The sequence below is a fragment of the Sturnira hondurensis genome, unplaced genomic scaffold (assembly GCF_014824575.4).
Source record: "Sturnira hondurensis isolate 20B ecotype Veracruz unplaced genomic scaffold, ASM1482457v3 Scaffold0003874, whole genome shotgun sequence".
Lineage (NCBI taxonomy): Eukaryota > Metazoa > Chordata > Mammalia > Chiroptera > Phyllostomidae > Sturnira > Sturnira hondurensis.
The window spans coordinates 7,324,542-7,350,255 of NW_028076505.1; the positions used below are offsets into that span (position 1 = coordinate 7,324,542).

The window sequence follows — 25,714 nt, forward strand, 5'->3', positions numbered from 1 at the left end:
GGCTAAGAAGGGACTTTGAAAGGCTATCTAGTCCAACCCTCTGCTTTCAAGCCAAAAAAGGCATAATCCTCCTCTTTTTACAGATAGGGCCCCAGATTGGGAGTGACTCCTCTCTTTGGACCAAGTCAAACTTCAATTCTTTTAACAAAAGTCAGGTGGAAATTTTAGGACATCAGGAGATGGACACTGGTCAAACAGTTCCAAAGAGTAAGTGCAGAGATCAAAACTTGGTCACAGATTACATGCATTCCTAAACATGAACTTTTAATCTCAGAGCTTGCTGGGCCCTGGAGCCTGCACTGGCTTTGCTCACTCCAGCTGGGAGCAGTCAAAGTGAGCCTGCTGCCTGTCGCTTAGTCTGGCAGAAATCAGGGAGCAGGAGTGCTCCAAAAGCAAGAGGGTGTTTCTGGTTTCCTTTTAAATCTAAAAGGACAGAACTTGACTCAAAGTCTCCTTGGATTTTGGCTAGCAAAAATCCACTTGCCTGGGCCTATACACATGCAAAGGGACAACCTAAATGAAGCAAAGTGATAGAGCAAGGCCACTAGATCTCTAGACATATTGGTGGGTTCTGCACCAGTTTTCTTGAGCACACATTTGAAGATATCCTTACAGAGCAGAGGGCAGACACCACTTAGGCACACTTTGCTTTAGAGCAATGGCCATGAATTTAAATCTTTCTACTGTCATGCAGCAGATAAGGATAGATAGGAGGTGTTTCAAGACCGGGTTTTAGGACTGGGTGCCAGTCCTAAAATCCCTCAGAATACCAATCATCTGAGTTGGAAAACACTCTGAGATGAGTTTCCTGCAAGTGATTTCTTAAGGAAGGACTCCCAGGAGATACCAAAAGGAAATAGAAGAAGCAGGTTAGGGATGGGGAAACACCAAGCAAATATGCAGTTTCAGAAGTTCTAGCCTCAGCCTGATCCCATGGGGAGTTCTGCAGTATAAACTTTTATGCCTCAGAATTTCTTCTCCCTCAAGGCAAGTGAGCTGTGCTATCATGTTCTTGTGCTGACCAGTTCTTGGCTGAGAATCATGGCTCAGGATGTAAACTCCAGGCACCTCTGGCTTTCTGCACCTGTGGGCAAAGGGGCTCTAGTAGTCCACAGTTAAAACCACTAGTCAGCATGAAACAGTCGCAAGAGAGAGCCCTGAGGGATGAGGAGAGAAACCTCTCCAGGAACAGTTCCTACAGCTCTTCTCTATCACGAGACAAGGCAACTGGGAGTCCTTGGTGACACATTTGACAGCAGTTGAGGGCTCTTTCCCTCCCAGAGGCATAGTAAAACAAAACTTTTACAGAGCAATATGAATGCAGTAAGCAAATTATCCTGTCCCAGTATATGCCTGTCAGGACTTTGAAAGAGGGAGAACAACCACCCCCATGACTCCAGGTAGAAAAGGAAACCCTTTTCTGTCCTGCCCAGTCACCAGTTTTTAAATCTCATCAAGTACTTCTCTGACAAATGCTTGAAAATAGCTTCTTGAGTAACAAGGAATTTTGTTCACATTTCCCAGTATGAACAAATTTCAAAGAATTTCTTTAGTGGCTGTGGGGGAATGGTAACTGCCAACTTCGAATATTTGGGGTTCTCTCCATGACGTCAGGCTTTCTGTGTTGTCCTAGAGGTCTGAACTAGGTTCGAGGGGCGGATGTCATAAAGAGGCACATTTTATGCTCAAAAGAACTATCCACAGTAATGTGGCCCACGCACTGGACTAGTATAACAGAAGTTCTGGGTTCTGTTACCTGCTGCCGATAAGAAGTGTGACTCCCAATGCCAGCAACTTATGAAAAAGAAAGGAACTATTTATTCAAAAGTTACACAGGTTTAGAATAATGATGGAGTTCTGCCATTAAATCCCACACCCCTTAGAAACAAAAAACACCCACAAACACACAGCCCTGCCTCCCCTTGACCAACCTGGCCAGAGATACCATCTCTCAGGAAAAGAAGTAGAAATCTGTGTCTTACCTAGGCAGATTCCCATTTTAACATTCCAGGTTCTCCCAGGCTTCTGTGATCAGCTAGGCTCCTGCTCTTAATCCAAACCACATCCTCATGGTGGGGGTCCTTCTGCAACCTTTCAAACTGGATGGCCAAGACAGCATGGCTGAAAGAGAGACTGATTGCCCCTGCACCTGGATTTAAACCCTAGCACAGATCTTCCTTCATAACCCTATTTCTGACCCCTCCCACAATGGGTTACACCTGCCAATAGTCAGGTCTCTTCTGCCTTTCTCAGCTGCCATGTTAGTCTGGGCAAGTGTGACCCTGTAATGTAGGAACCACTGCCAAGCTGTTTATACAGATGCAGCAACCAGGGCACTACCTCTGGGCTGCATCATGGGTTAGAGCCATGGCCAGACCATTAGCAGCAGGCATAGCTTAGCATTACTAAAATACTGGCCAAGTTTTTTAGATATGCAAAGTAACTCTCAATGGCCCTGCTCTGCTTCTGCCAAGTGATAGCTATGGGGGGTTTCTCCATTTGGGGGAACTTCTAGCTCAGCACCCAATTACAATAGAACAATATTTCCAAAACTGACCTTCCATAGGATTGATTTTCACATGTAAACTCATTACCAAAGTATAACAGATGCTGAGAAAAGTGTATGAGTATTAGGTATAGCTCAATGACTTATTACAAGATTAACAGATCCATGTAACCAGCACCCAAATCAAATAGCTGACTGTTACCTAAGTGCCAGTCTGTGCTCTTTTACTCTGAAAGTCTGAGAGATTTCCTCATGCTGGTGTGTGGTTATAGGTCATTCACACTTATTGTGGAATATTACCCCATTATAGATACCTGGGTTTTTTCCACCTTAGGGCTATTATGAGTAATATTGCTATGAACATTCTTGTACATATCTTTTAGTGAATCTACGGACACATTTCTTTTGGGTGTTAACTAAGGAATCGAAATACCGAGTTGGGGGAATACATATGTGCAGCTCTAGCAGATACTGCCCAGTTGCTTTCCAAAATGGATGGACCCATTGACACTTCTTCCAGCAGTGTATGAAATTAGAGTTGTTCCACAACCCTGTGACGTTGGGCATTGTCAGTCTTCTACACTTTGCCATGCTTATGAGTGTAGAAGAATTGCACTGTAGTTTCAATTTGCATTTCCCTGATAACTAGTGAAGGTGAGCACTAGGGGGAGTTTTGAAAATGATAGATTTTCTACTGTCCACCAAGAGTCACCAAATACAAATCCCTAGGGATGAATGTCCCAATAATCTGTCTTTTCAACCCCACTCCAGGATTTACATTAGCAGCCATCCCATTGCTGATCTGTGGACTGGTGTGTGGCACCCAGTAAGGCAATGGCTGTACAAACCTGTGAATAGGTGCTGTTGTGCAGAATGCAAATATCTAGACTCAACCTCTGATTAGATGCTGGTATTAGATCAAAATTGAAAACATGAAATTCAAATAACAATCACTAAACTGAAAAGAGTTTATTTTTCTGTCATATGAAAGATAAATTCAAGGTAAGCTTGGGGTCTACTGGGAATCAATGAATCCAGCTCCCTTTAGATTTCTCCCCTTCCATGTTCATGTTCTTTGTCCATGAACATGTTCATGTTCAGATGCTGCTGGAAGCCAAGTCATGGTGTTTACATTTCAGGCAGAAAAAGGAGGAAAGCAAAGGAAAAAAGAAATCCACCAACTGAGTTAGCCTAGTTTTAAGGTTTTTCCGAAAAGTTCCACCCAGTGGTTTCTGCTTATTTCTCAATGGCCGGAACTATCACATGACCACCCTAAACAGCAAGGAAGGCTGGGAAATATAGTTTTGTAGCTGATTAACATTGCGGTTCTGAATAAAATTGAGGTTTTCTTAATAAAGACGGAGGATAGATATGATAAAGAGAATGGCTAGTGCCTTCCAGCAACTAAGTGGGCAATTAGCTCCTATGGATCTCTGTTATCTTATCTAAAAAGTAGAAAGTTAGATCATGAGTAGTTCTCCTATGACCTCCTGAAATATTGTAGGATTGCTTCAAAAATAATCATGCCTCTAGGAAAGTGCATTTTTTAATTGGATACATGTTTATTTGAGGGTTGAATGTGCCTTAAAGCTAAAAAAATTTTATTTACTTTTAAATATTTTGACCAGTACTTCTAGGAAATAGTGGTCTGTTCTCTTTTAAGTTACATTAATGCTCAGTATATGAAATAAATTTTAATAATAATAATAACAATAATGAATTCTTTATTAAGTGATCAGCACCATGCTAGCTACTATTCACACAATGATCTACATTTACACCCTACAGCAAACCTCTGATGCCTTTATCCCCATTTTATACATGGGAACCCTGAGCCTTGGATTGTTAAAGTCATATCTAAATTCACCAGGTTGAAAAACAGCAAACCTGAGATTTAAACCCTAGGGATCCTGGGCTCCAACCCCAGGGTCTTCCCCTGGCCCAACTATGAGATTTGGAAGAGCCACCACCTGAGCTAAAGGTCTCACCACTCATTCTGCCCAAGGCAATGGGCCAAATGAATTGACTCTTCCCTAAAAGCTATACACAAAATCAAGTTTCAATGTCTTCAAGATGAGGTTTGGCACATCAGAGCTATACCAGGGCAACAAGTAAACTGGGGTGTTTTTTTTCTTCTCACAGTTCATAGTAGTCAGACAAATAGAGACTGTGGAAAAACACCAGCCTGACTTACAAATGCATTATTTTTCTCCGACTGGAAGTAATCTATGCCTTTGAAGTTGGTTTATAATCCTGTCAGAGTTTAGAGAATAAACTCTGAATCTTAATGCTAAAAGAAAACAAACAGATCTTTACTACTCCAAATGTCCCTTCTGCACAGAGAGAAAGCAGTCCAGAGGAGTGAAGCTCTTGCTCAGGTTCACACACCTTACTCTGTTCAGATAAAGATCATACCCAATAACTAGAGGAGTTAAAATTCCATTGGCTTCTAGAGTTTACCAGATGTTAGCAGAAATCATTTCTCCAACCTCAATACTGCAACCTCTTTAAAACATTTCAGTTTGCAAGTCCTCTAAAGATGGATGTCCTCTCCTGAATTCCCTTTGTTGCCTTGATCTTTAGGGAGAAAACTGGGCCCAGGAAAATTTAATACCATAAAGAGAACTCTGAAATATACCGGTGAGGGGCGATCCTCACAAACAGAGAACTCCAAAACAAAAGTCATTATTTTGTATTTTATTCTCCTTAGCAGGAAGTTGGTAAACCAATTATAAATTTTGGTGAGTGCAGGGCTCTGCAGTAGATGCAGGTCTGCTGATTATACACAGGTGAACAATCTTAAGCATATAATTCACTTGCCAGGACCAGCTTTAGGTGGTTTAAGAAACAGCGCTTCCTGAGTCTCCCTGGCACAAGACTCCTTTCAGCCACATGAGGCCAATCTCTTCCTGGGCTTTGGACTGGCTTTTCCAAAAGCCACATGCTCTCCTGGCTCAAGACCTCTGCCACATCTGTCCAAGATTTTCTCCACAGTGTCCTGAGTTACCACTTTCTTTGGAGAATATGGAAAGAAAGCTGGAATTTTAAGAAACATCCCAGTGCTGCCCAGGAAGTTAGGAACCACTCCCCTGACCAGCTTTGCTTAAGCTTTTGGCTGCATATTGTACAAGCCCACAAAATCAACATCTGTGGGTCCTGTCTGATATTATTTTTTTAATGTATGATTCCCTTGCAGCCAAGGTTGAGAATTGCCATCTTAGACCAATGTTCTCACAGATCCATACACAGAAGAATTGTAATGTTGTCTTAAGTGAAAATTCAAAGGCTCACAACCTCCAAGAGGCTGATTCAGGAGAGCTAGAGTTGAGGCCCAGAATCCGCATTTGTCAGTACCCCCCACGTCATTCTTACACAGAGGGCTTTGAGGATCACAGTCTGAGACCCCCTCGGTGGAGTAACACAGGCTCCACTGTTGGCTCCCTTGGCATTCTAGCTCCCCTTTCTTGACATCACTTTCTCTTTTTATTTACTTTTTCTGTTTTATAGGTATATAATTGACATACAGCATTATATGTGTAAGTTTAAGGTGTACAGCGTGATGGTTTGACTTACATATATTGTGAAATGATTAACACGATATGTTTAGTTAACATCCATTATCTCATCCAGATACAATAAAAAGAAAAAAAGCATTTTGGGTATCTAATTCAAAGCTTCAAACCAATGAGCACTGCATGTGTTAAAATTTCATCAAATGAGTTATGTTTTTTCTAGTCCTTTGAATTCTGAAGGACTGGAGAGAATATGGATTTTTCAACTTTTTTGACCATGATGCTCAGTGAGAAATAAATTTTGGATTGCAACCCAACACACACATACAAACACTAAAAGATCCATGAAAAAAATAGTTTTCCATACTATATGAAATGTATACTGTTCTTCTTTTCTATGTCATTCATTTTCCAATGATAGTTCCATCTATTAAATCACTGGTTCTCAACCTTAGCTTTCTATTGGAATGAACTGGGAAGTGTTAACAGTTTTTAATGCCTGGGTCCTACTCCTAGAAAGTCTGATTTAATTGGTCTGAGGTATGGCCTAAGCAGTGGAATTTTAAATGCCCCCACCAGAAGGTTTTTATGTGCATCCCCAGTAGGTAACATGCAGTAAGTTGATCTCCTAGCCCACAGATGAGTCATGATTTGCAGTTTGAAAAACACAGACACCAAGTAACATTAGACACTAATTTCCAAAAGCAATGGCATTTGCAGGTAGACTTGCTTTGTCACTGAACCATGTGCCAATGGCTGACCTGTGCCCTGGACACTAACAATAAAAGTGTGTAGAAGATATTATCTTTGCCCTTGAAGAGTGATGGCCTCATTTTTACAAATAAAACACACACATGTAGCCAACACTCAGATCAAGAAACAGAGTACTGCCAGCTCCCAAAAGGCGCTTGTGTCCCCTACCCCACCAATACTAACCATTAACGTGCCCTCTAACAACACAGAATAGTTTTGCCTGTTTTTATACTTTAAACAAGTAGAATAATATAATATATTCTCTTCAGGGTCTGGCTTCCATAGGGCAACATTCTATTTGTAAGATTCATCCATATTATTCAGAGTAGCAATATTCCATTCATTCTTATTGCTTTATAGTGTTCCCCATTCTATAAATACACCTCAACTGATTTATTCATTTTCCTCTGGATGGGCATTTGGGGTCTTCACAATTTGGACATTTGAACATTCTAGTAGATATTTCTGGTGAATATATACACAGGGTCTTGTGGGATATATACCTAAGAACTTCTGGATGATAGCTTAAGTATATGGGCAATATTCGAAGACATAGCCAAATAGTTTTTCAAAGTGTTTGCAATAATTTACACCCCTAACAACAAAGTACGTGAGTTCCAGTTACTCCACATCTTTCCCAATACTTAGTATTGTCAGTCTTTTCCTTTTAGCCATTCAGTGTATGTGTATTAGAATAACATTTGAAATAAATGTCAGTAAAAAAGACAAGTTTATATATTTATAAAAATATAAATATATACATACATATATATATGTATATGTATATATATATATATATAATGGTTTTAAATAACATGGAAATTCTCCCTTGACTTGGGGGTTCCATACATGTTCCAAATCTTACAAGGGTTTTTTTTGCCCTACCTTAGTCATTGTGTCTTTCTCCCTCTCTCTCCCTCCCTCCCTTTTGCCTTGTTCTTAAACTCTCTCTGCCTCTGGTCTGCAGCCTAGATCTAACGTGGAGAGACATGCAGCATCTGACTGTGCTCACCTCAAAACGAAACCAGCTTCACGATGAGGTTCATCAGTGGCGACGGAATGGGGTCGGCCTGGAGTTTAATCACCTCTTTGGGTACGGGGTCCTGGATGCAGGCGCCATGGTGAAAATGGCTAAAGACTGGAAAACCGTGCCGGAAAGATTCCACTGTGTGGGAGGCTCAGTGCAGGACCCTGAGTAAGTCGGGGCAGGGGTTCTTCTGCTGCATGCAGAAATGGCCCAGAGACAGTGCTGTGACGTTAGGGGCAATATCAGATTCCCTCTCCATGTCAGGGAAATGGGCTGGATTTGATTCAGGGACAAGTTTCCGGCGAGCTATAGCACTGCACAACTCGGGGTTGGGGAGTGCCACATACATAGAACACGATTTGTAACTCAGAACTCCTGCTTGTAGGTGTGTTAAATGTGTCAGTGGCTTATTCCATTATTTTTAATTACAAAAACCATCCAGTGTAACCAGCTCCCAGATTAGTAAACAGAACACAATCAAGAAGGCCACAATCCCAGAAGGCCACGTATCCCCTTCAACCATAATCTCCCTAGGGTAACCACTATTCTTCTAACTCCATAGATTATTTTTCCTATTTTATACTTAATATAAATGGAATCATGTTTATGTTTTCCTTCATATCTAGATTGTTTTGCTCAAAATTATGTTGTGAGATTTAAACATGGTTAGTGTGTACTTGCAGTTCATGTATTCTCATTGTTGAAGAGTGTTCCTTTGTGTGACCATAACACAATTAATTTATTCATTCTACTTGTGGGACAATGTAGGGACTTGATTTAATTCTAAGTGAGGTGGGTAGACATTTGAAGGAATTTAAGTGAGAAGTTTCCCACCCAGAAATTACTAGGCTGGTCACATGAACCTACTTCCTTTCCAGCTTTCCGTTATAGCAAGAGGATTGGACAATAGGGTCCTTCTTTAGTTTCTTTCTTCATTTGTCCATTGGCAGAATAGAAATAGCAGTTTTTATCATTGTTTTTTCTAATTAAGGTATTATGTATATAAAATGAAATGCACTGACACATGCACCAACCAGCAGTGCCTGCAGCATCATGGGTGAGACATGAGACAAATTCACATGGACTACCAAGTCCTGTGGAGGAAAAGGGCTGGCAAGGCTACTCCCTCAAGGGGGGAGAGCCTCAGAATGGCTTCACCACCCTCTCAAGGGGAGAGAGGCTTGGAACGGCCGGGCAGCTCTCTCAAAGGGAGAGAGAGGGCACTGACCCTTGCCTAGACAGGCTTTTGTTGGGTGTTTTGCACAGGAGTTCAGGTACAGCTTATTAATCACTGTCAGGCAGTAAACAGTAGATAGTATACAAAGAACCATTAGGACTTCTTCTAAATCAGGGTCTGTCAGCTAAAAGACTACAGAACTTTGGGAACATAAACTCACCTTTTTCTTGGGCCCTTATCATTTAACTAAAAGCATTCTCAACAAAGTGGGTCTCATGGGGTTTCACATATTCCTTCTAAGGCCTAATTACCCAGGGAGCCTGCCATTCCCAGCACAAGGCTGTACCACCCTCTGTCATTGTTTCCAGGCTTAAGTCAAGCAGAGGAGGCAGATAACCAATGAATCCTCGGAGACCTCTCACAGACAGACTGAGGACTCAGGCTTCGTCAAAGCCGGGGTGGGGGGGCAAGGGTCCATCACCCCCTTACTTCATAGCCCCCCAAGTCCTTCCCTGGGGCCTCCACGTGATCATGCCTGGCTTAGGTGGTCCCCCCCTTGAAGAATCTTACCCATCATTGGCTAACTGATCAAGCACTGGGGGCCAGTTATGGAAAAAGGAGCAGAAGCTGTGCTCCTGCCAGGGAGATAAGCTTTGTCTCCTTAGTGGCTTATGGTCCAAAGGTTGCTCACTCAGCCTTAGCCACGGGGGGTTTCAGCTCCTGGAACCGGGCAGGGTGATTCCCCCTGTGCAGGGTGATTCCCCCTGTGCAGGGTGATTCTGTGCCCAGTACTTGTGTCATTTAAATGGTGGTAAAATCCATCTCAAGCCACCCCTCACCCTGGCCTTTGCTCTGTTGATCATCTGGGCTCGGCCAGAGTCAGAGCCCTCTCACAGTACATCCTCCCCTCCACTCCCCATTGGTCCTGGAAAGACCTGCAGCTTCTGTAGTGGGTTACCCAGACCTGGATTCAAATCTTAATTTCATCAAATTAGACAATACTTGGACCTCTATGAACCTCTACTTTAGCAATTCTCAACCTTTGTACTCTGACCCCAGTTGGCAGTATGGTGAAATCTGTGGACCACATCTCAGTATACTGTTTTTTAAACACTTTAGATGAAATATGTAGGATTAGGAAGAAAGCCAAATGTATTGTAACCAGTGTAAATTTCTGTAAACAAATTCATGATGAAATAATATGATCCTTTGTTTTATCTACACATTAAGTAAAAATGTGTTATGCCATTCCTAGTGCCAACTCTAATGGCCATGATAATTTCAGAGCTGTCATAATAACCAAAATGCTACTTCAAAATAACTGCAAAGACTATAAGGGGATATGCAAATCTCTGGGAATTTTGGTGACAAATTGAGGAACTGCTAATACTACTCTTCATGGGCCTACATTCTTAATCAAAGAAGAAGCTATTTCCATTATAAGTTAGTAAAAATTAAGATGCAGTGTTTTTTCTGTATAAATTGATATGCTCCTTGAATTCTGCTCTTATTGGCCCCCAAACACAGATCTCTTCTCTCTTCCTTCACCAGTAAAATGGAGCTAATATCTCTGCGCTCACCTCTGGAAGCCTTTAGTGAGACAATCAGCATAGAGCTGGCACACAGCAGGCACTCAGTAAATGTAACTTTGGTTTTCCTTTTTACTCATGACTTTTGACACTCCTAGATCACAACTGTAGAAAAAAGTTAAGATAATAATCTTAGAGGATTTTGGATGCATATTTGCCTAATTCTTACATGAATTCAGAATTGCGTGTGCTTTTAACTGACAGCATCCTCCCATGGGTCAGCATCTTCCATGTTTGTTTGCTGAGTTCCTACAAAGTGGCACCCAGTGGATTGTTGCAGAACTAAGTCTAATTTTCCAGGGACGAGTCCATAATCTCAACAGTACTACATTGGAAAGCAAAGCTTCAGCACAAGCCCTGAATTTTTTAAAATAGAGCATCACAAGCCCCACATGATGTATATAAAATACATCAGAGTTCTGCAGAACTCGGCTGTATTCCTATCAGTTTCCCCAAGGCTGCTGTGTACACAGATCATTTCTGTCTGTCTTTGTACCACTCCACTCAAAGACAGGCTTCTACTTGGACCCAGCAGTTTGGTTGACTCAAGTCTGTTTCACAGAGGCTGCAAATGTAAGTAAAGGAAGGAACTTGTATGGGCACCCACTATGTGCCTGCCATTTACATCATGTAAATTTCATAGGCACCCTGTTGTTCACCTCACACAGGGTGTGAATATTTTGCAGCAGTATTAACAATAAGCTGATCCCATGTTGTATCTCAGGAAGACACACCAGTACGTGCCCGGCATGAGGCCTTTTACATATAGCATTTGTATTTAGTTCTCATAAGTCCAGGAGGTATGTGTTATTATTATGACTTCTTACTGGTGAGGAAGCTGAGTTGATGCATAAAACATAAGAGATGTATTCAAGGTCATGAATGGGTAGACCAGGACTTGAAACAAAGCCCATTTGAATGCAAGCCGCAGGCTTTTTTCAGTGTAAGACACTGACTTTAGTGAGCTCCTGCTGTGCATTCAGGCCCTGTATTAAAGCATCCCTGCTTTGGCTCAGGAGTGTCATCAGAGATGAGAAGAGGCTCACAAAGGCTAAGGGCACACCAAAGGTCACCCAGCCACTGAGCAGTCAAACTGGAATTTGAACCCGGACCCTCTGACTCTAGAACTCTACCCTATGGGGGGTCTCCATGGATCTCAGTGATTCTCCAGTGGAAGAGGTGAGGCTCAGGGGAATCAGAAGGACCTGGAAGGTTTTTTTATTACCCTCCCTACCAGGACTCTGAAACACTCATCTAGTGGGAAGTTGCCCTTCCCTAAACCCCATAACTACTGTTCCAGAGACTCTGTCACTGCCAGGTCTACAAACAGAGGACCAAACACAGACAAGACCTGGACATCAGAGACATTGAAATGGGGAATGGAAGGGTAAATCTTATTCACCATAACTAACTTTACCCACTGTAAACATTATGCAGGCATTCTCAACTATGTTTCCTTTGTTAGAGTTCAGAATAATTTTTTGAGTGATTTGGAAGGACCAGAAGACTTGCTGCAGAGGTGGAAATGTTCTGCACCTCAGTGTCCAGTACAATAGCTTGTCACTATGAAGTGCTAGAAATGTAATTAGTGCAATGAGGAACTAAAGTTTCCATTCGATTCACTTTTATTGGTAGTTCATTTAAATTTAGCCACACAAGGCTAGTGTTCATCTCTGACAGGTTGGCTCTAAGGCACATCAGATGATTACATGGTAATAGAGAGATGCTAGATAGCACAAGAAGAACAAGATGTGTCAATTTAATAATATTGTCTTTGTGAAGGGTTGTGCAGGATGTCCAGCCTGTGAGGAAGCTGAGCTGGTCTATTTCACAGCCTGTGCTCCTCTCACGAAGGCCCACTGCTCACTCCCCAAACACAGACAGCAGGATTCTCCAGAGGCCAGACTGTCTATCTGAGGGTGGCCCTGACAGAATGCAAGCCCAGAGCTGCCACCTCCTAAGAACTATTCTCAGGCAGTCACCAAGCCAGCACTTTTCTCCCACCTTGTCATTTAATCATGGAAGGCAGAAGTTGGCATCACTAGTCTCATTTTACAGGTGAGAAAACAATGGATCCACAGGATACAGTGAATGGTTCTAGTTCACAGAATGAGCAACTCCACTGTTTATCCAGTCTGCAAAGGTTTTGGACCTGGAACTTCTCCCCTACCGCAAAAAGGGATAGATTTACGAAGCGGAACTTGCCGAGAAGGAAAGGCTTCCAGTGTCGCTGCTTTCATGGAGGTTCCGCCAGCAACCAGGGGCCAAAACATCTCCAGTAGGCAGTGCCACTGGAGCCCTCTCCAGTTAGTAGCACATCCACTACATTCACAAGGAACAGGAAAGTGGCTTAGTTGCAGTGTTTAGGGGAATGGTCAGCTTGGATGCACTGAGGCCTCTTAATCCAGGTATGTGTGGATATCAGACCTTATTTTCTGAGGCTGCATAGACAAGAAGGGTGGATCTCTACTGATCTCTGAGCCTTTGTACATTTGTGAGTGGAGTGGGAGAAGGAAGGAGAAAGATGAAGGACCTACGCTGAGGTGAATGACAGTTTATCTCCCAGTCTCTGCATATGCTTAACATTCTGTCATAATCCACATAAATGTTGAGTTTGGAGCCAGAGCCAATGCTGGAAATATTTTGTCTGTGTCCATCATTTTATAGTTAAGAAATCTGAGCCCCAGAGATGTGAACATCCCAATAACTTACAACTAACTAGGAAGTTTATCCCAAATCAGCAGTGGTATTTTTATTGAAAGGAGGTCAGAGAGGATTTCAGCACTAACACATTGAACCCTCCACAAGGATGGGGACCTGGTCTGTCTGGTTTAGTGGTGCATCCTCAGAGTCTAGAATAGCACCTGGCACCTAGTAGACACACGAGAAATATTTTAAATGAATGAATAAGTGGCTATTCATCCAGCATCACCTGGGTACAAAGAAGATATATAAATGATGGCAATAGGACCAGTGGACCTGCCAGGGAAGTTGGAGGCACAGCCTTGTTGGAAGGACTCTGCATTCCTCAGTGCCCTCTGCTCAGTCATCCACTCTGCACCTGAATTTGTTCTCAGATGAAAGTGAGCTAGGTCTAGAGCAGATCTTTTTGGTAGAGAACTCAGAGGCTGGACAGGGAAGTCCAGAGGGCAATGCCCAGGCTGGCTGTGTCACTGGCAGAGGAGGCCCTTATCACCATGAATTGCACTCCTGAGAGCTTAGGCAACTGCCACTTGCTGTGATGTGCGCAAAAACAGCCTCTGAGAGGGGCGAGTGGTGATTGTCAGGTTTATGGGTTTCCTCAGCATTAGTCTTCCCAGAGAAACAGTCAATTTGGAAAGCAATTTTCTAAAGAGACTTTATCAGGAGAGTCAGTGAAGGGTACTCAACTAAATAAGAGGAGAAAATAACACTAGCTGTGTGCGTCTGCACTGAACCAGCCACAGGCAGTGAGCAGAGCATCAATGGCACCACACAGTTGTCCCTACTTTGAGGCCAGGTCACTGGGCTTGTATAACCCCATATCTGCCATACGTCAACCAAGGCTGGCAGAGCATGTGACCTGCCAGTCACGGCCACTACCATTGCCTGAGGGCAATTCTGTGAAGAAGAGGACAGCTGAGAGCCAAACTGGCAGCCAAAGCTCAGAGCAGCTATCTGGCTGAGGCCCTGTGGTCTAGTGGAACCCCGTTAGCCATGGTGTGCCTCATGGTTGTCTCAGGTTTGGTTCAATTCCTATTTCTCTTCTTCGATCATATGAGATCATCTCAGCCTGGAATAACTTCTCTCTTGTGCAAGGGAACTTGTTGTGTAATACAGAAACTCCATGAATGGTGGGCTACGGATCTCATTTCCAGCTGAAGTGGCCATCTTTTTTCAAATTCTTAGCCTAGGAAGAACTATTTCTGGTTTTTCTAGGGAACTAATGTCACTTTTCTGCCAGAATTTTCACAAATTGACTTGTAAATGAACTGTCTCTCTGTGAACTTCGGTCCTTAAGTGCTCCAGATGCAAATGGGGACAAAAAATGAGATTTTTTAGGATCCATCTTGTGTTTAGAATCCTTGTGGTAATAGTGATTATTGCATTTGACTGATTAGTGATGCTTTATAACACCTAGAATGGCTATTACTCAGGGTAACAGTCTCTATTTGTTAACTTGTGAATTTCCTTCTTGAATTTTTCAAGGTGGCTTGGCCTGCAGAATAGGAAAAGGGCTTAAACCCAACTCAGGACTCAGAGCTGGGGTCTCTCTTTCTGCTGAAGGCTCCTCTATCAACCTCTGTTACCACCACCATGCTTCTTAGAAAGTTCCAGAGCCCTGTGACACCACTCTAGAAGGAAAGCCTCCTCTCTGGACCTACCTGCTTGTCTGTGTAGAAACTCAGTGACAGAATATGGCATTTCACTTACACCACAGGTGGCAAACACAAGGCCTGAGGGCCAAATCCAGCCCTCCACCCTGTTTTATCCCACCTGGCACCTTGTTTCTGCCCAGTAGCAGTGCCAAGCTCCTTGCCCCTAGTTAAGGAGTAGTTACAGTTAGACAGTCCTAAAATTACATTCAGCCCTTTGAATGCAACCACAAGGCTGATGGGCCCCTGGTGAACATGAATTTGACAACCCTGACTTACACCTAAGATTCTGGACATTCCAGAAGCCTCCAGAAAGGTAGCCAGAAAACCAATATAACAGGACCCACCATTTCCCCAGCTGCTTTTTCTAGACCCCTGTGAGCCACAGCAAAAACAGAAGCTCCAGACACCTGTGTGGTAGTGCTGTTATCAAGTTTAAAGTACACATAGGCAAACGATTTAGATGTGTGCTGTTCAATGCAGAAGCAACTAGCCACTTGCGGTTATTTAACAAAATTAAACGAATATAAATTAATGACTAAAATTAAATTAAATTAATTAAAAATACACTTCCTTCCTCACACTAGTCACATTTCAAGTGCTCAATAGCCACATGTGGTCACTGCATTGAACAGGACAGATATAGAACATTTCCATCATTACAGAAAGTTCCAGTAGCTAGTGCTGGTCTAGACATTTGTAAATAAACAATACATGTGAGTGTGTATGTATTTTATCTCCACAGCAGCTCTTCAAGGTAGGAAGTAATATCCCCATTTTACAGGTAAAGAAAATTAGTTCAGACAATTCAGATGCCTTGCCCGTAATTAGACCTTCAGTCCATCATTCATAGCTTTCTGCCTAATTTATCAGTTTACCTGTTATATGTCTGACATAACAGGTTCTGAGTACACAGCATCTTCTTTGAGAGATCCAGGTATTGGTTACCCATACACTGACCTCCAAAGCTCACCTAATGCCTGCTCTTCACCAAACTCATTTCCCCAGAGCTGGTGCTGGGATTGCCACCTGCAACATCGTCACTGGATCTCCTTGGCCAATGGAGGCTTCATGCATTACTCAGTGTCAGCATCCATGCAGACTACACACAACAGCACTCCATGAAGCTGTTTAAGTATATTTTTTCAAGTTTCTCAGGAGACAGTTGTATTTACCAAGGAGCAGCAGGGTGAGCTTCAGGCTTGTGGTCTTGGCTCCAAGAGCAACACAGAACCAAGGCTTGGCTCTGAGCCAGGTGTGTGACCAGCATCTATTTTTAGATGTGCTCTACAAGATATAAATTTTAAAATATTCACCATTTTATGCTCCAACATAAAAGGCATGTCAAGAAAGAGTACTGATAGAGGCAAAGGGCCAGGGAAGGGGAACTAACATCATGTGCTAGACACTGTGCTCAGTGTTCTCATGAATGGTCTTATTTAACCTCACAAAACCCACCTGCGGTGACGGTGAGACTTCAAGTATTTGAATAACTTGCCCTAGGTCTCCTGACCAGTGTGTGTAGAAGCAGAAATCTATCCCAAATAGTTTTGTTCCCAAAGTCTGGAGTATTTCCATTATACCATGCAATCTTCAGATGTAATTTCCTTTATTATGTTTCTGGTGCAAGAGCTTTTAAGCATCTCACCTTAAAGGAGATTGGTTGTACATAAAGACAGATGAAATGCTTAGATTGACCCTTCATTGGGTTCCAATGATGAGACTCCCAAATTCCCCTGATTTTTCAAATGACTGTCCTTCTCTAGGATTATTTAACCCAATTTCAGGTTTTTTCCATGACAATAACAATAATTACATTAGCAAGAGCTTTTATTTATCAAGGTACTTAGCACCTTAAAAGAAAGGCATTATGAGCTTCTGTCTCAGTCTGGTTGTCCCAAAAGTAGACCCTGAGATGGAACTTGGGCGCCAACAATTTTTTAATTTATTTTTTACTGTATGTTTTCCATTACCATTTATTAACCTTACAGCCCTTCCCTCCACAATCACCACACTGTTGTCTATGTACATGAGTCCTTTTTCTTTTGTGCTCAATTCCTCCAACCACTAATTCCCCCACCTCCACACACAGAGCTGTCAGCCTGCTCTCTACGACTCTGTCTCTATTTCCCTTGTTAGTTCAGTTTGTTCATTAGATTCCACATATGAGTGAAATCATCTGATACAAATTTTGTCTTTTTCTGATTGGCTTATTTCACTTAGCATAATGTGCTCCACATCCATCCATGCTGCCTCAAAGTGTAGAATTTTCTTCCCTTTTATACCTGTGTAGTATTGCATTGTATAAATGCCCCATAGTTATTTTTCCACTCATCTCTTGGTGAAGATTTGGATTGCTTCCATATCTTGATGATTATAAGTAATGCTGCAATGAACACAGGGGTGCTTACGTCCTTTCAAATTAGTATTTTGGGTTTCCTCAAATAAATTCTAGAAGTGGAATTGCTGGATCATAAGGCAGTTCCATTTTAATTTTTTTAGGTATCTCCAGACTGCTCTCCAGAGTGGCAGCAACAATCTGCATTTCCACCAACAGTGCATAACTGTTCCCCTTTTGCCACATCCTCACTAGCACTTGTTGTTTGTTGATTTATCTTTTTAAATATATTTTATTGATTATGCTATTATAGTTGTACCATTTTTTCTCCCTTTTATCCCCCTTCTCCTTGCACCCCCTCCCTCCAGTATCCCTCTCCATAGTTTATGTCCATGGGTCATACATATAAGTTCTTTGGCTTCTCCATTTCCTATACTATTCTTAACCTCCCCCTGTCTATTTTGTACCTATTAATTATGCTTCTTATTCCCTGTACCTTTTCCCCCGTTCTCCCTGCTCTCACTCCCTGCTGATTACCTTCTGTGTGATGACCCTTTCTGTGAATTTGTTCCTATTATAGATGTTTGCTTAGTTTGTTTTTGTTTTTTAGGTTCAGTTATTGATAGTTGTATGTTGTCATTTTGCTGTTTATAGTTTTGATCTTCTTTTTCTTAGACAAGTCCCTTTAACATTTCATATAATAAAGGTTTGGTGATGATGAACTCCTTGAACTTGACCTTATCCAAGAAGCACTTTATCTGCCCTTCCATTCTAAATGATAGCTTTGCTGAATAGAGTAATCTTGGTTGTAGGTCCTTGCCTTATATGACTTCAAATACTTCTTTCCAGCCCCTTCTTGCCTGCAAGGTTTCTTTTGAGAGATCAGCTCAGAGTCTTAGAGGTACTCCTTTGTAGGTAACTGTCGCCTTCTCCCTTATTGTTTTTAAGATTCTCTCCTTATCTTTAACGCTAGGCAATTTAATTATGATGTGCCTTGGTGTGTTCCTCCTTAGGTCCCCCTTCTTTGGGACTCTCTGAGCTTTCTGGACTTCCTAGAAGTCTATTTCCATCACCAGATTGGGGAAGTTTCCTTCATTATTTGTTCATATAAATTTTCAACTCCTTGCTGTTGTACTTCTCCTTCTGGCACCCCTATAATTCAGAATTGGAATGTTCCAAGTTGTCCCGGAGGTTCCTCAGATTCTCTTCATTTTTTTGAATTCTTGTTTCTTCATTCTGTTCCAGTTAGATGTTTATTTCTTCCTTTTGTTTCAAATTTTTTATTTGAGTCTTGGTTTCCTTCCTGTCACTGTTAGTTCCCTGAATATTTTGCTTTATTTCATTTTGGGTATCTTTCATTATTTGACCAAGCTCAATCAGTTCTGTGAGCATTTTGATTACCAGGGTTTTAAATTCTCCATCAGATAGGTTGGATATCTTCTCACCGCTTAGCTCTCTTTCTGAAGTTTTGCTCTCTTCTTTCATTTGGGCCTTATTTCTTTGTCTTGGGGCACCTGTTAAGTTGTAAGGGGGTGGGGCCTTAGGTACTTATCAGGGCTGGTAGACCACCATCGCTGCATTTTGGTGTTCTATGTAGGGGAGGAGTCAGAGAGGGAACAATGCCACTTGTCTGGCTCTTGCCCCGCTTTCAGTCACTTCCCCTGCTACCCAAAATAAAATTGGGCCCTTCTGGTGCTGATTCCTAAGTTGGGGGTTTGTGTATGTTTTAGGACCCTCTGGGTCTCTCCAACAGACTCTGCTGTGACACTGGGAGTTTCTCCTGTTGCCACAACCCCCACAGGTTTTTTCTGCCAGAGGTTTTGAGGCTTTAGTTTCCCACACTGGAACCCTGGGTTGTGTGGTCTGTCTCACTCCCCAGTTGTCCCTTCAAGCTTATCCACACATGAATGTGGGACTGCCCAGTCCACCAACCATCACCTCACTCAAACAGTCTGCCACCTTGCCACACATCCTCACTTCCCCCAGTGCCCATCTCCACCCCTCCTACCAGTCTGGATGAATGTTTCTTCTTTAACTCCTGGATTGTCAGACTTCTATGCAGTCCAATTTTCTGAGAGTTCTGTGGTTCCATATAAATTTTTTAAATATTTCTTCTAATTCTGTAATATATATCATTGATATCTTGATGAGACTTGCATTGCATCTATAGCTTGTTTTTAAATTTGTTGTCATACTTCTTTTGGTTGTGGGAAGACGCAAAGCATATCTACCTATGCCTCCATCTTGGCTGGAAGTGTTTGGTGATTTATTAATGATGGCCATTCTGACTGGTATGAGGTGATATCTAATTATGGTTTTAATTTGTATTTCTCTGATGATTAGCAACATTGAGCATCTTTTTCATATGTCTGTTGGCCATCTGTATGTCCTCTTTGAAGAAGTTTCTATTCAGGTCCTTTGCCCATTTTTTAAAAAGTGTTGTTCATTTTTTTGATGTTGAGTGTTATAAATTCTTTATGAATTTTGGATTTGAATCCTTTATCAGATGTATTGACCAATAAGTTCTCCCATTCAGTGGGTTGCCTATTTTGTTGATGGTTTTCCTTTTTCTGTGCAAAAACTTTTTAGTTTGATGTAGTTCCATTTGTTTATTTTTTCTTTTGTTTCCCTTGCCTGAGGAGATATATCAGATAAATTATTGTTCTAAGCAATGTCCAAGATTTTACTGATTATATTTTCTTCTAGGATTTTTATGGCTTCTGGTTTAACATTTAAGTCTTTATTCTATTTTAAGTTTATTCTTGTGTGTGGCATAAGAACATGGTCTATTTTCATTTTTCTGTGTTATCTGTCCAATTTTCCCAACACCACTTACTGAATAAACTGACTTTAGCCCATATTATGTACTTGCTTCCTCTGTCAAATATTAATTGACTATAAAGGTATGGGTTTATTTCTAGCCTCTCTATTCTCTTCCATTGATCTAAGTGTCTGTTTTTATGCCAGTACAAGGCTGTTTTGATTACTATGGCCTTGTAGTATAGTTTGATATCAGGTATTGTGATTCCTCCAACTTTGTTCATCTTTCTCAAGGTTGCTGTTGCTATTCAAGGGTTTTTGTGGTTCTACATAAATCTTTTAAATATTTCCTATAGTTCTGTGATACATATCATTGATATCTTGATGGGAATTGCATTGCATCTATAGCTTGTTGTGGTAGTATGGACATTTTAATGTTGTTAATTCTTCTCATTCATGAACACAGTATGTGTGTCCACTTATTTGTACCTTCTTCAATGTGTTATAACTTTCATAGTACAGGTTTTTACATCTTAGGTTAAATTTATTCCTGGGCATTTTATTCTTTTTGAAGCAATTATGAATGGGATTATCCTCTTAATTTTGCTTTTTGACAGTTCATTATTGCCATATAAAAATGCAACTGACTTCTGGGTATTAATTTTGTATCCTGCTGGGTGCTACCAGTGTTTTGAACAGTGATCTCAAGAAACACAAGTGGGGAAGTGGAGATATGAGACAAGGAAGAGGAATAAAAAACAATAAAGAGTACACTGGTGAGCAAGTTGCCACTGTGGGCAACTAGGCTCAATCCCACTGGAGATACTGAGTTATCCCACTGAAGAACAGAGAAGCTATGATATACTTATCCACGACTTCCTGTCAGTCTCTGACAGAAGGATTGTCCCTGAGGAGCTAAATCCCTGACACTTTGTGTTGCCCTGCACACAGGCTAAGCAAATTCCATGAAGCTGGGAAAAGCTCCAGGAGAGGCTAGGAGGTGCCAATACCTGAGGTGGGAAGCAGTTATGATACATGGGAGCCAGAGCTGTAGGAGAACTCAGAGGTGCCTTAAGATAAATGGGAGGGACATCAACAGCACCTGCTATATTCCAACGGTTTAGAGAGAATAAGTAACTTGCTCAACGTAGGTCTGTCTGATGAATCTCAAAGCCCTTGCTCTTTCTGCTACCTGAAGCTGTCTTTCAAAATCCCTCATGTAATGTACCCATTCCTTACTATATCTCCTCATCACTTTGCCCTCAGGAAAATACCATCCACTGGCAAGTTGGTGCTGACCCTCACCACTGGTGCCTGTGAAGGAAAGGAAAATTTCGTTCGCTACCTTGAGCATGTCCAAGCTGTCATCACAGTCAATGCAACCAGGAGAGGAGACCTGAACATCAACATGACTTCCCCTATGGGTACAAAGTCCATTTTGCTGAGTCGGCGTCCAAGGGATGATGACTCCAAGGTGGGTTTTGACAAGTGGCCTTTCATGACCACCCACACTTGGGGTGAAGATGCCCGAGGAACCTGGACCTTGGAGCTGGGGTTTGTTGGGAACACACCTCAGAAGGGGGTGCTGAAGGAGTGGACACTGATGCTGCATGGTACGCAGAGCGCCCCTTACATTGACCAGGTTGTGAGGGATTACCAGTCCAAGCTGGCCATGTCCAAGAAGGAGGAGCTGGAAGAAGAGCTGGATGAAGCTGTGGAGCGAAGCCTGAAAAGCATCCTGCACAAGAACTAGTGTTGTACCCTGGCTCCAGTACCTCCCTCCCTCCCCCATCTCTGCCTCTGCCCTCACTCCATACTCTGTCAGGCACCTAGCAACTGTCACCCCCATGCAAGCAATTCCAACTTCTTGATCTGAAGCTTTGCTCACTGTCAATGATTATTTTCATTACAATGGAAGGAATCTTTTTTATTCTATGCCCAAATACAGTGCTCCCACCAACACCTATGTTCTATTTGTGACTCTAGGTTCTTTACTTGTGTCATTTAAATAGGTGATATCTGCAAACAGAACTGGGACAACTTTCCTTTCTATTTTTCATCCCTGAGAAGAGAATACATTTAAAAAGCTACACATGGTAACTCCAAGAATGTTTTTTTCATAATCTCAACTGACCTGTTACATATAAAGAAAATCAAGTGTGAGCTCTGAATCTCTTAAAGCACAGGAGATGCTGTAAATGCTTTAGGGAAAGAAGTTTTGAACTTAGCAAGATTTCTTCAGTGGTGTAGATGAAGGTGGCATGACTTGATAGATGACATCCATGAGGGAGAGGAGTCAAAAAGCGTGAGGATTGGAAATATCACCACCAATGCCAAAATCATAACTTGTCCTACTCAGCCAGCGTGACAAATGCAAACCTATATAGCTTGGCTGTCCTTTCACCAGCTACTGCTCCAAATTACAGTAAAACATTCTAGAGGAGCCCAAGTTACTCTTAGTCTGTATAGAGTTCATCTCAGCCCCAATTTTCTGGGGCTTGTCACATAGCTATCCAGAAGAAAAACAGGCAAGGCAGGTCTGGCAATGTGTCATCATAGTTTTTGACCCAGGAACATTCCTTTTCCTAAGTCATTTTGGGACTTCTTAATCTAACATAAGCAAAAAGCCTAGTGAATATTTTTGACAGTTTTTCACATGTGAACTTGGGCTTTGATTTCCAAAACACATGGTTGGAGGGCAATATCTTACTCCTTCCGGTTGTGATTTCTGTGATGTGTTACAGCAATGGCCTCTGTTCAGGCACTGGTGTGTGGAGGGTGAAAGGGGAGTGCCTGAAGATGTGAACAGCCATCTTCACATAGACCTTCATTTGTGTGGCGTCTTTTCTGGCAAAATGGGGATGCCAACTCATCCCCAGGTAAAGGGAGGCCTGGAGGAAGCAAGAGAAGCCCTTAATAGGGAAAGCACAATTACCAGCTTGGCAACTAAGCAGTCCATGAGGGTGTTTAACAGGTAATCTGAAGCTGATAGGTTCCTTTCATCTGTCAACCCCAAAAGACAGCATGACATTTCATTATCAAAGAAATGCTTTCTGACCTGCTGACACTTTGTTTTCCTGCTCAAGGACTGTTTCCTCATCCCCACTCCCAGTGCCTACCCAGTCCCAAGAACTGATCAACCACTTCTGGCTACATTGCTCTCTTCCCCTGGGAGCACATAGCTAACCCTCGAGTTCCCTTCCTCAAAGCCAACAACACCAGAACATTAGTTTCCATTCAATGAAGGTTCTGATTTTAAGAGAAGTCTGAAAAATCCATTTTCTTTCTTTCTACTGAGTCCCATGTTGGCATGAATTTCTGTCTTCTCTAATACCATATGATCTTCTCTGTATAATGCTTTAAGATGTAATAATATTTATTATTTTAAAAGAAATTTGTTATATGTTGTGAAGGTCTTTTTAAACCAGTTTAAATTTAGAGAAAAAATAAATGGAAATTATCAAAAATTTATTTCACATTTACAGTCTGAAAATAAACCAAAGGACATTATGTGTGCATGTGTGTATAAGTGCACACAGAAATACATATACACACATGTATACTATATACATGTGTGTATATGTGTGTATATATATACACTTGTATAAATGTATATACACACATATATCTAAAATGTGTGTATGTGTATTTATTGAAGAAACAGGCACCATATTCATCTTTAAAAAAATATCCAGAGAATATCAAGATGATTCTGGCTGAAGAAAAAGGCCAGTGGAAATTCAGGTGAAAATGTTCATCGATTCCCATTGTATCACCTCTGTAATTTTGCAGCTCTCTGTATAAACATTAAATGTCTTATATAGCAGCAAAAATATAAAATAGTTGTCCATATTTTCACAGTTGTGGTATAATTTATGAAATTAGAGGGTAACTTATCACCTTCTTAATAGAAATGGCAAGTTTTGATATGAGAATACAGTATATAAAAATATATATAGTACTAAATAAAAATATTTGGCCTCTATTCCATTTTTTGCACTAGTATTAACACTAAATATGTCTAGCTAGTGAGGTTTTTATGATACCCTAATCTTAATGCAAGAGATATTTATGTCATTTATTTTAAAAAATGAAAATAATAATGATTAATCAAGTTAACATTGTTACTCCCTATGAAAAAATTTTATAAATAAATTTTAAAAGACATGTAAATCAGGAGACTTAACAATAAAACATTACCTTCCAGAAATTATGTGGGATGTGATATGTATTACATAAAAGCACGACCATCCATTCTAGAAGCAGATAATAAAAAGTTGCCAAGGAGAGATCTAAAAAGGCTGTTTTCATAAATGTGTGTATATAAGATTTATCACTAGCAAGTAAATCATACACATACAGCAGAATTTCTAAAACTCAGGTTACATCCCTGATTGTAAAATAAAATAAATTTAGCGGTGACAAGACTACCATTGTAGAATAGAATAGAATAAAGCATGGTTTCCTGAAATGTATTTTTCAGGAATATGTGTATGTGTGCATGTCTAAGTACGTGAATTGGCTCATAATGTAAAATACATTTCTCATTGCAGGTCATATGTCATGGTCAAAATCTTTTAGAAACATTATCATAAAATATATTCTTCAAGCCAAACTAAGTTATACTACACTGTAGTAACAAATAGCCCCAGAATCTCAGTGGCTTATGACAAAAAAAGTTTAATTTTTATTCACACAAATCCCACCAAGGGCTCAGGTGACTCCCTAAGGCCACAGACCTCCATGCAGTGACTCAGGGATTTGGGCTGCTTCAATCTTCAATCTTATGGTTTGTAGTCATAACACAAAGTGGCTACAGTCCATGCAGAAGAGAACTCATGGAAGACTCCTACCTACTTTTTTTGTGTTTATCCTGAAAGAGATACACATCAGAGATGCACTTACAGTGCATTGGCCAGTACAGTGCATTGGCCAGTACTAGTCAATACCCTAGCCTAAATTTAAGCAACTAGGAAACATAAGACAACTAACAGAATGTTTGATAAGCATTCAAGTCTCTCCCACAGAAAGAGCTTGACATGCCCTTAAGACATATTCTTAAGTATTGATTTACATGACAACCTCTCTTCATGGAAGGTACCATAAGCAATATTATAAACTAGCTGTAGTCCATGTGACTACATGCTAGTCCAGCAAATCTTAATAGTTGTTAATAAAATATTAATATATTTATCATATTTCATTGTAAAAACAATTTTTAAATGTGTCCTATGATACAATACTTATCATACCAATTAGTAAAATCTTAAGAGAGCTTATAACTAAAACACATATTGAAAGGTGTAAGGTCCAAAGTCTGATCTTGTGACAAATTGAGACACTGCTTTTCAATACTTAAGTTCAAAGATTGATTTCCAAAAGGCTAAGTTTTAAAAATGGTAATTCTTATAGAGTTACTAATACAGGTCATTATTACGGTCACTTATAAATTAATAACAGTGGTTTTTATGTGATCAATACCTTCATTAGTTGAAGTGATCATGTGAAATGACACACCGCAAAACCTTTAGGAAACACTTTTATTTAGAGAAAGAAATGGTGGATTAGTGAAACTGGTACCCTCACAGCCAGAGTAACTTCTTGGATACAAAGAATTTAATTTTATAGAAATTTCTAAAAATCACAAATCCAAGAGTAGGAACAGAGGTTGTGGGAGAGAGTAAGGAGTTCTGAAAA

At 41.0% G+C, this 25,714-nt stretch overlaps 1 protein-coding gene across 1 annotated transcript in view; it reads left to right on the top strand.

The window, feature by feature from the left end:
• Positions 1-23,446, top strand: part of PCSK2 (proprotein convertase subtilisin/kexin type 2) — a 356,721-nt gene extending 333,275 nt beyond the window's left edge. The window contains exons 11-12 of the mRNA XM_037043083.1: positions 7,739-7,966; positions 21,284-23,446. Of these exons, the coding sequence (XP_036898978.1) occupies positions 7,739-7,966; positions 21,284-21,770 (715 nt within the window). The 3' untranslated portion in view covers positions 21,771-23,446. The remainder of the gene's footprint in view (positions 1-7,738; positions 7,967-21,283) is intronic.
• The last annotated feature ends 2,268 nt before the right edge of the window (positions 23,447-25,714 follow it).